The sequence below is a fragment of the Astatotilapia calliptera genome, chromosome 13, assembly GCF_900246225.1.
Source record: "Astatotilapia calliptera chromosome 13, fAstCal1.2, whole genome shotgun sequence".
In the NCBI taxonomy this organism is placed as follows: Eukaryota; Metazoa; Chordata; class Actinopteri; order Cichliformes; family Cichlidae; genus Astatotilapia; species Astatotilapia calliptera.
In genome coordinates, this window is record NC_039314.1 from 22,423,222 (window position 1) to 22,437,572 (window position 14,351).

At 39.4% G+C, this 14,351-nt stretch overlaps 1 protein-coding gene across 2 annotated transcripts; it reads left to right on the forward strand.

Annotated features, from left to right (window-relative positions):
* The first annotated feature begins 961 nt into the window (after window positions 1-961).
* nphp1 (nephronophthisis 1) lies at window positions 962-14,171 on the forward strand. Of its 2 annotated transcripts, XM_026189956.1 has the most exons (21): window positions 962-1,125; window positions 1,451-1,512; window positions 1,858-1,918; window positions 2,176-2,309; window positions 2,547-2,754; window positions 3,309-3,410; window positions 3,635-3,771; window positions 3,973-4,018; window positions 4,156-4,243; window positions 5,107-5,201; window positions 5,284-5,412; window positions 6,812-6,886; window positions 7,031-7,141; window positions 7,216-7,298; window positions 7,479-7,555; window positions 7,674-7,773; window positions 7,954-8,066; window positions 8,147-8,220; window positions 8,469-8,513; window positions 9,457-9,763; window positions 14,142-14,171. In XM_026189956.1, the coding sequence occupies exons 1-20, from the start codon at window positions 1,060-1,062 to the stop codon at window positions 9,733-9,735; spliced, it is 2,085 nt and encodes a 694-aa protein (XP_026045741.1). In that variant the 5' UTR covers window positions 962-1,059; the 3' UTR covers window positions 9,736-9,763; window positions 14,142-14,171. The 2 variants fall into 2 exon arrangements, with proteins under 2 accessions (XP_026045741.1, XP_026045739.1); XM_026189954.1 differs by lacking the exon at window positions 14,142-14,171 and having other exon boundaries at window positions 9,457-10,275.
* Window positions 14,172-14,351: the final 180 nt, after the last annotated feature.

Consider the following 14,351-nt stretch of genomic DNA (forward strand, 5'->3'; position numbering starts at 1 on the left):
GGCTCATAAGCGACCTTTAAACTTTTTTTTATATAAAAAACCCCCAACGCTGTTACAGTGGTGGTATGTTTTGAAATTATACATTTGAAATTTGGGGAAAAGAAAAGTGACAGTGAAGGTAACACGAAAGGCAAAGGACGTAACGTACGCCCCCTATAGGTCTTTCTGAAAGCACTTACACAACTGTGCATTGCAAGTGTCCTTTGAAAGAGTGATATAATTTTACAGGGCGTATTGACCAAGATTGTATTGTATTGTAGATGTGGTGCTGGATGGGTTCGATCAGTCAAAAGCTGAGGATTATTGGGGGGGAATTCACGCTTGATTCGGAAGAGAAGTAAAAATATCAGTAATATTTTATGTTATCTTTTTTGGACATAAAACCTGTAAAAGCATCAAACATCTAGGATTTAAAAACTAGTATTAGAGGAAATGGAAATGCATTACATCATAATTTGGAGGGTATTTGGATTCATATATGATTACAATCAATAATGGTAGTTTTGCCTTTTGATCCAATATTTGGCTTTAGACCGATCAATTTTTACGCTTATGGCATTGAATCTGAATTAAATGCGCATTAAACACAAACAACTCCAACATTATGAAGTCGCAGTAACGTCAGTAATTTTTCAAGGAATCGTGAGAAAATATCCAGACCAGTAGGCGGCGGTAGCTTGATGTAAGCTTGTAAACTGCCAATAATTGCAAAAAACCCCCCAGAAAACATAGTCTTTGTATTAATATCGCGTTCATTCATTTACGAATATATAAAAATATATTACATAAGCGAAATATGCTGACTAAAACAAACCCACAATGAGCACGGAAATTACATTGACAATTTAAAAAAAATCGAAGAAGTCAGTTGCTTTTTCGGTCCACACTCCACACCAGTTGGTGGCGGTAATGCACCATTTTGCTGTTTGCCAACCGCCAATAAACCTTATACAGAAGAAGAAGAAGTCAGTTGCTTAGCAACTGTTGGAAGCCCAGCGTCAGTTAGCAAGCTAGAAGATCAGCTAACACACGTACCGTGTGACCCTAAAAAGTGTATAAATGCCACTAAAAAGAAGAGGACCTTTGCAGCTAGCCCAGAGAGAAGTGGATGAAATAAAAAAACAGGTCAGTTCAAGAACGACGCTTTAAACTTAGGTGCGACTGCACCAAACTGTTCGGACTGAACGTTATACAGTTGTTGCACATGTACCACCAGAGCTTTTTCGAAATGATGTGATCCCGAGGCTTGAACTCGACTGTTTCTCTAAACACTTTTGTCTTATAAGCCCTTTACCGACGTGGCATGCGCTAGCATAAATATTGATTAGCATCTGTTCGTAACAATTCATTATGATGCACTGCTGTGAGTTAGCAATGTAAACCAGAATAAAAACCGACATAATCATCAATATAAACGCTGAACTGTACATTGATTTAAACACTTTCACAGGTTGACAGTCTGGAGAAGGATGTCCAGAGCCAGGCTGGATCCACTGAAGAGGCCTTTCGAAGGTAACCAACTGTGGTAGAGCACCAGCAGTGCCCTTCCTTAGTCCTTAAGATGAGCACCCTCACCTGTTTTAACATTGAAATCCTTGTGTGTAGTTAGTAGTCAGTTGAGCACTCAAAGGGTTTTCTGCTAAAAGTGTCACTCACCCAGTCACGCACAAATCCATACAGGATTGTATCTATAAACATTTTCTAACAATTACACACGTACTCAGACTGCAATGGGTCCATCAGTGAGTTCGCTATCAGTCTGCCCAAGGATATTTCAGCATGATGACCCTCTCTACCACATGCCCTGATCACCTACTTTATGGAATGCTTGAAAATTTGATATCTACTTGCAAACAGATGCCAAAAACTGCAAATGTCAGCAGAGGAGACACTAAGGACACTGAAGAAACTGAGCAAGGTTAGTTTTCTAATCTTTAAGAAACTTTTCAACCTTTTCAAATACTATTATTGTACACAGATTTAATATAATCTTTCGATGCCAACAATTGGAAGCAATCAGTGATATTACTTGACTAATATTAGTTGTTTTTATTAAAGCAGTTGTCATTACTTACGGCAGCAAATCGATATATTAATTTATCTTTGTGGAAAATGTTGCATGGTTGACAGCAGTGTAGCTAATTAGCCATCATAAGCTAACGCTTGATCTTTCAGGGTGATGAGCTGGCTCCAGTGGGCAATTATGATCAGAGGAAACAGGAAGAGGAGCGACGAGTGCAAAACATCATGGAGCGTCTAAAAACTCTCTCTCTGGAGCTGTCGCCACCAGGACCTAGCACTGAAGCAGGGTTAGTGAAATGTGTGTTAAGTGCAAAGAAGGAAAACTGGGACGGTAGAGTTTTTTTTGTTGTTGATCTGTGTATGTACTTTATAGTCCATGCTGCAGGGGGCTTGACTTCCCCACAACAATTTAACCTGCATGCTTCATTGCAAAGCATCAGTTTATCTGACAGATTCAATGACAATTGATTGACAAATCTGACCCAAGAATACCTTTTTTCACTGAATTATTCCCTGGTCCACAGTAATGTTTCAAAGGAAGATAGTGAAAATAGTGCTGAAGAAGACGATGACGAAGACAGTAACGACAATGAAGAAGAGCATGTAGAAATTGTTAACAACATTGCCGGTGATGAGAGGCGAGATTTGAAACCGCCATCTCAGTCAGATGCTCGCATCTACATGGTCCTCAGTGATTTCAAAGGAGAGCAGGAAGGAGATCTGTCTGTTCGGGTAAAACACAAACAGCCTTGATGTCAGCAATATATTTAGGACGTTTAGAGCTTGGATTCTTTCCCCTTGCATGTTAAAAGCGATATTGTATAATATTTAGTTTCAACAGAAGAGGGCGCTCTAGCCATCCAAATCTTCTTCTTCAAGTCTTGCAGGCCTGAATTAAGTAACAAATGTAATTTACATATTTCTGAAAACTATTTACCTTTTTAATTTTAAACATTTCTATGATGTGTCTGGTAGATATTGGCATGTAGTCTAGTGCACTGTAGTGTAATTTATAAGCTTTATTAATCGTTATGTCCATCCATCCATCCATCCATCCATCCATCCATCCATCTCCACTTATCCAATTTGATATCCCTTTGTGTTAATGAATCTTATTCCATTGCCGGTTAATTTTTAATCAAGTACTTAACCGATTAGGAAGATAGGTTTATCCTCACATCTGAATTTTAGACATGTCTGTGATGAACTGCATTTGATCTCATCTGTTTGTTATAAATGTGTGAGTTATGTGAACTTACATGGTGTTCTGTGGCCTGTTGTTTCAGAAGGGGGAGGTGTTGAGGATTATCAGGAAGGCAGCAGATGGATGGTGGCTGGCTCAGAACACTAAAGGCAGCAGAGGAGTGGTTCCAAAAACCTTCCTGAAGGTACAAAATCTGCAATGATAGCAAGTCCAACATTATGAATTTTCATTTAGACAAGTGTTTAGCTGAAGGAATTATAAAACATTACTGAGAACATTAAAATGCAGCCTGCAGCAGTTTTCTTTATTCATTGTGTTTTTAATATTAGTATAGACTGACAAAAAAGATCAAGACCATAACAGGATATGATTTCTGATTATATTTTAAATGTAACCATAATGTGTTAGATTGGCTCTAGTGTTGATGAGGAAGATGATGATGATGATGACAATGATTCAAAAGAAGATGATGATGACAAGGAGGAGTCGGAAGAGGAGGAAAATCAAGATAGTGAAGAATTAACTGATGATCCAGACAAATGGAGGTTGAAAGTTTTTTATTTAATTTTTATTTAATGGCATTAAGCTTCCAGGGTCTGTGTTTCCCTACACTTGAGAGACTTTGTTTAAAAGGAAGATAATTTTGAAAACTACATTTATCCAGATTAATGGCAACATAAAAATATTACTTACTGGTGTGAATGAATAACATAATTATTCTTGGTTTCTTTTGTTTTTGTTGACAGTGCTTCACATTCTAACTGGTCTACAGTCAAAAAGGCTCTGAGTGAGGTGCGACTTTCTATACTCTACAGTTATAACTACAAGAACTGAAACTGCTATTAATTTTCCCAAAAACAAATACTGCATTCACAATCTTTAGCGCTGTGTTAAATACGTTTTATGGTTTTATCGTGTGTCTGTGACAGATTGATGCAACAGATGTGCTCTCCGCCATGGGTGCTATACCTTCAGGATTCAGACCATCAACTCTCAATAAATTACTGGTGGAGGAAGGTCATTATGCAGCATGTGTGTGTGTGTGTGTGTGTGAGTGTGAGAGTGTGAGAGTGTGAGTGTGTGAGTGTGAGAGTGTGAGTGTGTGAGTGAGAGAGAGAGAGAGACTGGATAAACTCACAAATTAATATGAAGTAAACTCTGCCCACAATGGGGGATCTGTGCAGTTTTGGAAGCACTGGCAGAATTCAGTAAATCCTAGAGCTTGCTGGTCCACTGGTGGTGAACAGACCTGCCTCCCTTAGTGCTGCCTGACATCATCCTACAGGTTAAGTGGCTGTTATAAGGCTAGGGGAAAACTGTTTTCATTGCCAGTTACTCAACTTCTGCCAATTACTTTGTCAATGTATAATTTTTCTATAAAGCAGCAAAATATGTGGATTACATTTCCCCAATTCTAAGTAATGTATTCCAAGGTAGTAACAAATCCTTGCATCAGTGAAGCAGAAATCACAGGATGTGTCACATTTATATTTGGAAAAATCAACAATTCTACAAATTGTTGCATCTTAATGGAAATTTGGATTTAAACTAAGATGACACCCAAAACTTAAAACAGCTTGAACAGCTTACACTGTGAGATAAAGGAGCTGGTTTAAAAGACATTTTAATTTATTCAAGTTCATAACTGCACAGGCTTCAACAATTAAGAGTTTATACTGGGTGAGTTATACTGGATGTTATTTTTATTACTGTAGTTGTTTTGGTACAGTAGGTTGAATGGTGAGTTAGATGCACAATTTTTACCCTATTGTTACCGTATTGATAGAAGCAGCTGTCACTGTAAATAGTAATATTTATCTAACAAGCCAATGCTACATGACTTTCAGGGCAAAGCTGTAACCCTTTGTGTCCTTTATTAGGTGTAACATACAGAGGAAGTCATTACATTCAGCCTCAGCTCAGCCAATCACAGCTCTCCTTTAAAGACCTCTTCCTGGACCCAGACACTGGCAAGGTGAGCTTGTCCCTGTGTTTCTGACACTTACCAGCAACTATAGTCATAAACCTGCCTACTGTGTGATTCTCCTGTGGTGTAGGTTCGTCCTCGGCAGGTCAGCACGAGTGTTTGTTTCAGTTTGTGGAGCTGCAGGATGATTCCTACTCCTGGGGTCGGTGTTCAAGTCCTCAGCCGGCACGTCCGCCTCTGCGCCTTTGACGGAACTCAGGTATCATGGTTGTCTCTGTATACTTTTATTTTAGACACTAGTCCATGACAAAAAATGAAAAAGAAATCATTTAAAACCATTATGAGATATTTACAACATAAATTTATGCCACACACCAAGAAAGGTACTAAGTCACAAACATTTAGAGAACTGAGAAAGATCCTGAACGCTTCATTATATGAAGTTTTTTTTTTTTGCGTCACTCTAAATAGACTCAAATGTGCTGTATAAAGTGGTGTACAGTCGTCTGCAAAAAGAGCTATTTCAACCTTATCTGCACATCTAGAATTTATGGCTTAGCATATTTGCTTGTGCAGAAAGCTTATACCACTGTCGTTATTACAAACAGAATCAGGGGAACATTTGCTTCCATTCTTCCTTGGTTGGAGCGATCATTATTACGTTCTTTTGTACTGTAATGTTTTACTGCACTTCTTTAATTTCTCCAAATGTCTTCAGAGTATAATGAATTTTATTAATACTTTTGGTGTATTAGGTAAAACAGGTGTCAAACATTACGGCTAGGGCATCGTTGTCTCTCCGTTTTGGCCTTCCGTCCACACTGAGACCGAAATGTAAGGGTGCATACAGGTCAAGGAAAGCGCAGCGTTCTGAAAACGCTTTTCAAAGCGGATACATTCGAAAACGCCGTTTTTGCGTAGCAGTGTGAACAGCGAACCCGGAACTTTTTCGAAGTTGATGATACATTTTGTCATGTGATGCAGTCATGTGACCAATTAAACTATGATAGCGGAGGGCATTATACAGCAGTTGTTTTGTTTGTTCTCAATTTTGACAGCCCTATTAAAGATCAGTTTGCACATGCTCCAGATAGCTTTTCTTCAAATTCTTTAATTCTCACTTGCTTTGCAACTTTGTACTTTTGTGTTACTCGCAGCAACAACTCACCTCATTGTTAGTCCATTTAAAAAACTTGGTGCTTTTCCTCAACATTTTGTCACAACATTTCAGAGAGCCGGAAAGTAAATAAGCAGCAGACAGAAATGAGGCAGGTCGAATCGTCTTGCGTTTCATGCATGCGCAGGACTGGAACGTAATCGTTTTCGGCCATGGATCAACAACTCTGTGAAAACAACTGAAAACGATAGTGTGACGCGGAGCGTTTTCAGACCAAAATGCCGTTTTCAAATTTAACCGGGCTAGTGTGGATGTAGTAATTCATATCCTTGATTACTTTAGTGGCAGGAATCATGTATTGGTCTCTTTAAGTGTGTAAGCTTATGAAACAGTCACATTTCAGCTCAACTCAGACAACAAAGAACACGTTTCTGCCATAAAACAGGAAGATTTTTATGCAGGGTTTTTTTCAGATTTAACTCTTTGTATCTAATTCCCTTGGTCTCTTGCTTTTTTCAACATGAGTTTCACTGTGTTTCAGGTTTTGAGTAACATCCACATAATAAGGGCAGCCTACAACGCCAAGAGCCCAAAGACCTGGAGCTTCTCTCCAAGGGTATGTGGAGGTTGCTATGTTTGTAACCTTACAACACAAACTGATTTGCAGACTCTTTGTACTGAGGCTCTGCAAAAGAAGACAAAAAAAGAAATTGTGAGAAATGTGAAATTTAGCATGTGTTCATGTGTGTGCCTGTTCAAGGTGACCGGTATCTTGCCCACCCTCTTGGATGGAGACTGTTTTCTGCGCTGCAACTCTGCGTCTCCTAACCTCGGGATCCTCTTTGAATTAGGAGTCACTTTTATACGAAATGTAAGGGTGCATACAATTTTGCGAATTACAAAAATGTATATAAGGAAAGAAAAGAAAAAGTGTCTCTGTTTTAGTCTACTGGGGAGAGAGGAGACCTAAGCTGTGGTTGGGCTTTCCTCAAATTGACCGATGATGCAGGAAATCCTGTGCCGAACAGGTACATGTGTTTTTTTTACATTCATCCAGACATATGCAGAAAAAGCTGCGAAAATATATCAGAATATCTTTTCTTTAGACACCTACAGTAGTGAAAAGATTAACAAAGTAAAATGACACCTAGCGCAAAACCACTGACATTATTAAGCGCGCACAAAATTGAATTATCTACTGTGTACAGGACCTATGAACTGCCTGTGAATGGTGGCACTCCATATGAGAAGGATGTAGCAGTGGAGGCGTCACCCACTAGAGGATGTAAGGAGAAATGGCAGACTCAGTACATTTTGATCTTAAAATAATATAAGGAAAAAACAATAGAAACAAAATAATAGTTTTTATGTTATATTAATCAGTGTATCTCCTCTCCTTTCAGCTCCAAGTGGTGTTTTCCAGCAGATGCTCCAAGCCAGGCGGCAGCCCAAACTTGTTGTTAAGCTGAAATCAGCCAACAGCCGGACGCAAACACAGCTCGGGTTAGAAGATCAGTGAAAAAAAGACTGCCACTGTGCTTGAACACCTGCAGTAGAATATCTTATCCATAAAGCCTTCCTCTGTTTATTTGGACTCATTCCTGACTCATCTCAGATATATCCCTGTGTGTATGTATGTGCGTGCATGTATATGTTTGTAATAAGTACATTTTTTCTCTTCAGTGTCCTTCCAGATACTCTCCTCCACTGCCTAAACTGCATCCATCTGCTGGTTCTGCACAGGCATCTGCTTGCAGACGCACTGCTGATGGACAGGCCCACAATGCAGAATGCAGGTAGCTCGCACTGTCAGTGGTTCTTATCCAAACCGATCACATTCACAGCTCTGGGTTTAATACCATTATCTCTCTTTCAGATCTAATATGCAGTCCTATACTTTCAACCTTCCCTGTGTTGTTGGACCAGCCAGACCTGTTAGATGCTCTCAGGGTGAGAAAAGTCACATTTGTCATTCAAATAAGATTCAACAACTGCTCCTTTGTTTTGTTGCTTTATCAACACAGCTGAAATTCTGCTTGTTGAAGATGATTTCTGTGAGATTATTTTTAATATTCTCATAGTAAAAATAATGTGTGATTATATATAGAGAGAGTTTAAAGCTTGTTAAGTGGTATGACCCATCACATTTGTTTGATGGTAAGGACAACTGAATATTCAAATAACTGTGTTTCTTCCAGAGTGCCTGGCTGGATGCTGAGACTAACATGAACAGAGCACAAAAGGTGCGTGCGTGTAGGTGTGTAGTTATACAACTCTGTGTCCAAACACATTTTTGCCCGGTGCAAATATAAAAAATGGAATGCAAATTATTTGAACTACATATTTGCTTAAATAGTATAATGGCAGTCATTATAAAACGACTGAAAAACTGCTGAGTTTGAGTTTAAGTGTAGTTGTCTCGGTGGTCTAGCGTCCCCTGTGTCTGGATGGAAGCATATGCAAACCTGTAAATATATTAATCGGGCCTGTACCAACTATTTTGAAACGTAAAAATTTTAATTATTTTTTCCTTCCAGGTTTTTAATATGTCTTTTTGTCATGTTTAATCAAATATAAGGGATTGTATGATTTGCAGGCCAGACATTCTGGATTTATTTACATTTTATGCATTATTACAACTCTTTTGGAAACAGGGTTTTGGGACACAGATCCCATTACAAAGTGATATGTTGGGGATCTGCTTTCTTTTTGGGAACAAAGAGGAAATAGGATGTTTTGGTTAGGTAAAAGGTAGCTTTGAAGAAGTATTGATTGCCTGGTTTAATTAATTAAACTCAGTAGGGATAGCTACTGAGTTTAGGGATAGCTCAGTGGGGTAGGGATAGCTCAGTAGGTAGAGTGGTGGCCCCATGATCGGAAGGTTGGGGGGTTCGACTCCACTGAACGGTTACCCTGAGGTACCGTCCCTACACACTGCTCCCTGGGCGCTGCATTGGTGGCTGCCCACTGCTTCACTGGGTGAATGGGTTAAATGCAGAGGAGCAATTTCCCTACGGGGACTATCGCATACACATTAATACATTACACATTATTACAGTAACAGTCTGCATCTTTGGATGCGTAATATCAGCTCAGACCTGTAGAGGATGCTGTCAGTATAATAGATTGGGTGGCTTACACTGAGATGTGAATATGAACTAAAGCTTTCTCCCTGTGTGTTTACAGAGGGACCTCTCCTATCTAAAACTGGAGTTTGTTAAAGTCTACATGTCATCTGTGTATTTCCTGCTCCACTCTCCATCGCTGCCCTGTTATCGTTGGGCGGACCCGCTCTCTGAGGAACAACGCGCAAGAGTCATCTACGCAATGCTGGAAATGCTGAAAAACCAACGCAACAACACCGGCCAGTCAGGAGTTCCTGAGGTCTTTGTTGATGGCGCTCACACGCATCTCGCTTTTGATGTTACCGAGTTGACTTTTGACCTTCTCCGTGTGGCGTGGTGACAATAGCGTCATCTCCCTCTGGCTGAAGGTGCTATTTGGTTGAAGTTAATTATCCTAATTTTCACGTATATTTTGAAAATAATTAAAGGTTAAAACTCACAATATTCTATATGTTTATTATTTTTAGTAAATTTTAATGAAGAAGACCAAAACCAGCAGTGGTTGAAATTTGAATGAAAGACCGGGCTTCCTCTTTAGTAGCTGTTTTTCATTACAATATATCACATACTATAACCTAGTTAGTCTTTCATGTAGTTATTATAGTTTTAGTTTTGGTCCATGGCACAGATGATATATAATATGTCATATTTTAGATACACTTAAGATAAAACATGTGACAAGATAGGGCGATTCTTCATTGGTTTTTCACTGAATTTGTTGAAAACAAGACAAAACTCACATGTCCAACACGCTTTACTTCCTTTCTGCTTCTGCTAAACTACTGAGCATACACGTCTTTGCGAACCTTATGTTTACCAAAGGCACTGATCGTAGTCTGTGTAGCTGTGAAATAAAATATTTTATTTATTTTGTATTTAATCACAGAATCAACGTCCTTCCTCTTAAAGATAAAAAAATGTGTTACAGGATTAAAAAAGGGACAATGAGTGCCACTGATGCCAGTAATGGTAACATTATTGGCATGTTTTAATTTAAATTTTATGATAGAAATTGTGTTCTTATCACTTATTTACATCCACAAAGGTGCTTTTTCAGCCCTGTCATCTCACTGGGTACTGAGCCCCACCCATTATTTCAACATCATTGTGTGTATGTGCTTGTTTGGGAGGGTCTGTAGTGTAGGGTTACAGGAGTTAATAATTGGCCCGCTGTGTTCTTTTTATAGCCTGGTATAAAAGCTAAGGAGCACTAGGAGGTTGGGTCAGTTTGGGTGCTGTCGGTTACGGCTTCACGTCCAAAGCAACATTTATTACAGCAATTCAACATACTTTTTTATGATAAATTGTATATTGTCACACTAAACATATTTCTTTGGGAATAAAATCTGAAAAAGATGTTTGAAAGGCATTTAAGGCTTCTGTAATTTAATTTATGAGATAAGACCTTTAAAAAAAATCCATATTATTTACACTGTTGGTTTTGTAATATGAAGATGTTAGTAAATGTTTCTTTAAACTCTTCACATATATCCCCCAACACATTCTGAATAAAAAAGAAAGGAATAAGATGTAGCCTGTTAATTGGTGAGTAGAAATGCTTAAGGGCATATTTTATTTCCCCATGTGTATTTGACAACTGACTACAGTAATTTAATTGTACCCTAAAGGCATGAATATATCTGCCAGGTCATGCTACTCAAGAAAAGCAACAAAGCCAGTAAGAATATTTCCAAAATGACAAAGAGTGCAAACACCTATTAGCATGTTAGTAATTCCTATTACATCCCCTCATCGTCTAACATGATCTTAACCTTGAAACTAACACACATTTAACCTTCTGTTTGAACTTCAAACTGTCTTGTTTAACTGAACACTGACTATAAAGCCTTTATCCCCCCCAAAGTGATATTCCAAGTCCCCAGCCCAATACCTAAAGTGGTCTTTCTGAATGTGTATAAACATACCAAGCCTTTTGTTGGTGCACTGTTTGCAGGCGACTCATATTCCACATCCTGTATTTCCACATTCCAGTGCAGTTGCTGCGGTTGCTGTATGCTGTCCCTGATGACCGGAGCGTTGATAAGCTTTGGAAAAAACAAAACAAAACTGGATTACCATCAGGGTAATAGTAGTAAGATATCCCAGGGCTGTGTCAAACAAAGGGAAAAGAAACTCTTTGTGAAGCCCAGAAGGGACAGAGAAGCGTTTGGTCCTGAATTATATTTACAGGTTTTAGATTATCCCTTGATTGACAGTAGCAATGAGCAAGATGTGCTTTTCCCATGGTATCTAGACGGTAAAATAATAAAATAAAATAATAATTAATGAAATTTAAGTCTTACAGATTAAACAGAAAATACTTTTACTATGTACCTATAGAGAGGTAGTGAGGCTACACTGTAAAGAAAACAGAATCCAGAGTGGCATTTAATGGTGTTTCCGAAACCTCATATCATACAGTTAGTCAGCATGGGTCTGATCATCTAACATGTGTTTGAGTAAATTTCCAGGGTTGATGAGACAATGTTATTTGAGATTAGTCAAGAAATTATCTATTAAAATATTATATTGCACTTGGGAAAGTGATTTTCTTAAATATGTACACACAACACAACAGCAAAGTACTAACCACTGCTAAACTCGCCCACTGTGCCTTGCCAGCTTCTATTCCCAGTTTGTACAGTATCGTTCCAGTGCTCGCTGTGTGATGAGGTCACCTGTGTAGAATTCCACTAGCTTCAAAGAGAAAAGAGGACAGTACCAGGGGGAGAAACAATATTGAACTATTGTGGACACTTTGTATGTGTTAATTAATTGTCACTAGCTGCTATATACTGTCTGTGAAGGTTCACAGTCATCCAGGTCATCGTAGTCAAAGGAGCTTGCAAAGAAAAGCGTCTGGACTTCTTTAAGTTGCTTGAAGACGTTTCACCTCTCATCCGAGAAGCTTCTTCAGTTCTAAGGTCAAATGGTGGAGAGTCCCAGATATAAACCTAGTGGGAGTGACCCCCCACAGAGGGACAAAAGGACCCCCTGATGATCCTCTAATCGCCTGAGCCAAGGTGTGAAATTGGGTGTGGGATCCAATCAGCCAGAGTTTCGGGTGAGTTCATTGTGAAACCTGGCCCCACCTTATCATGCGAATTCCTGAGGTCAGATGGCCCAGGATGTGAGTGGGCGTTAAGGCGTCTGGGGAGGGATCTCAAAACTGGATTATAGATGGCAGACAGTTGGTGTGGTAAACCACCGCCTGTGTTCAAAGACGGTCGCTCACAGTGGACATAGATGGCTTCTTTCACTCCTCTTTCAAACCATCTGTCCTCTCTGTCCAAAATGTGAACATTGGCATCCTCGAAAGAGTGTCCTTTATCCTTAAGATGCAGATGGACTGCTGAGTCTTGTCCTGTGGAGGTGGCTCTTCTGTGTTGTGCCATGCGCTTGTGAAGTGGCTGTTTGGTCTCTCCAATGTAGAGGTCTGAGCATTCCTCGCTGCACTGTACAGCATACACCACGTTGTTAAGTTTGTGTTTTGGCGTTTTGTCTTTCGGGTGAACCAGTTTCTGTCTGAGCGTGTTGCTGGGTCTGAAATACAATGGGATGTCATGCTTGGAGAAAACTCTCCTGAGTTTTTCTGATACACCGGCTACATAGGGGATGACAATGTTGTTGCGTCTGTCCTTCTTATCCTCCTTCGCTGGTGTCTGGTCTTCTTTTCTGTGCCTCTTTGCTGACTGCTATATACTACTTTTTTCCATATATGAAAATTGCTTGACAGGGGTGTGAGCCAAAAATGATCTAGCTTCTGGGTTTGCTCAAATGTTTCTTCTTGTTATATGATGGTTTCATAATAACAGACATTCTAGACATTGGTAAATGCTGCTACTGAGAGAGAAACTACAGGCAATGTCAGTAAACGTGGTGGTGGACAGGTATATAAGGCAGTATGTGGGCAGTAGAGGGGGGTCTGTGCCATCTCCATTCCTTATCACCTTGTAACCTCGTACTTCTGATTCATGCTACCTACAGAAATACTTTGATGATTCTTCAGTGATTGGATATATAAGTGATGAGCAGGAGGAGGAATACAGGGGACTAATGGTCTGGAATAAATCATATGCTTCTGAATGGGAGTAAAACCAAAGAGATGATGATTGACTTCAGATGGAAGAAGATGGCTACACGACCTGTAGCTGTGCTGGGACAGGATTTTGATGTGGCGGAGGAGTAAAAGTATTGGGATGTCCACACGGACAACTGGCTAAACTAGAAAACCAACACAGAGGCTTTATACGAAAAGGGTTCTTTTGGATCTTTTCAAGTCTGCAGCGCAGTGATTAAGATTATCCATCACTCAATTGTGTTAAGTGTAGGATACTCGGCTGGGGGAGCAGTGTCAGAGACACCAATAGACTGAATACACCGATTAGTAGAGGCTGGCTCTGAATGGCTGCATCACTATTAAATCTCATGGTACTAAGAGTTTGTTTAAAAAGAGAGTAAAATGTGACTTTATTTGAAAGCAGTGGTGTATTGTCAGATGCTCCTTTTTTCAAATTGTGGTCAACAGGAAAGAAAAATCTTATCTGTGCCATATCGAGCTCACTTTGCTAACTATAGAGGTGAAGATAATGTATTAACTCCACTGCAGATCACTCAACACGGACCATCATTGTGTAGATATAAATGATACTGGACTGCAGACTGAAAAAACTGTAAAACTGTAGACCTGATTGTTATCACATGGAAAAACTGAGACGTTCTCACCCAGTTCTCTTTGTGCCCCAGGTGGACTATTGTCTAAGGAGGAAGAAGTAGAAGAGGTGATAGTGGTGGGGATTTCACACAGTAAGTAGTTAAATGCTAGAATATGCACACACAGATTTAATGTCCTATCAGTGTTATTAAAAGAAAAAAAATAGATTCATAGTGGAGGATCTAGAATTATCATGATCACAGATTCAGTTTGGGAAACGGAAACTTTGTGTTACCTTATGA

Bases quoted from the DNA above. Each gene is read 5' to 3' on its own strand.
- nphp1 (XM_026189956.1), top strand. From the start codon at position 1,060: ATGCCACTAAAAAGAAGAGGACCTTTGCAGCTAGCCCAGAGAGAAGTG. The intron at 7,142-7,215 runs GTAAGGGTGCAT...TCTCTGTTTTAG, and splicing joins GAGTCACTTTTATACGAAAT to TCTACTGGGGAGAGAGGAGA. The intron at 8,514-9,456 runs GTGCGTGCGTGT...GTGTGTTTACAG, and splicing joins ACATGAACAGAGCACAAAAG to AGGGACCTCTCCTATCTAAA.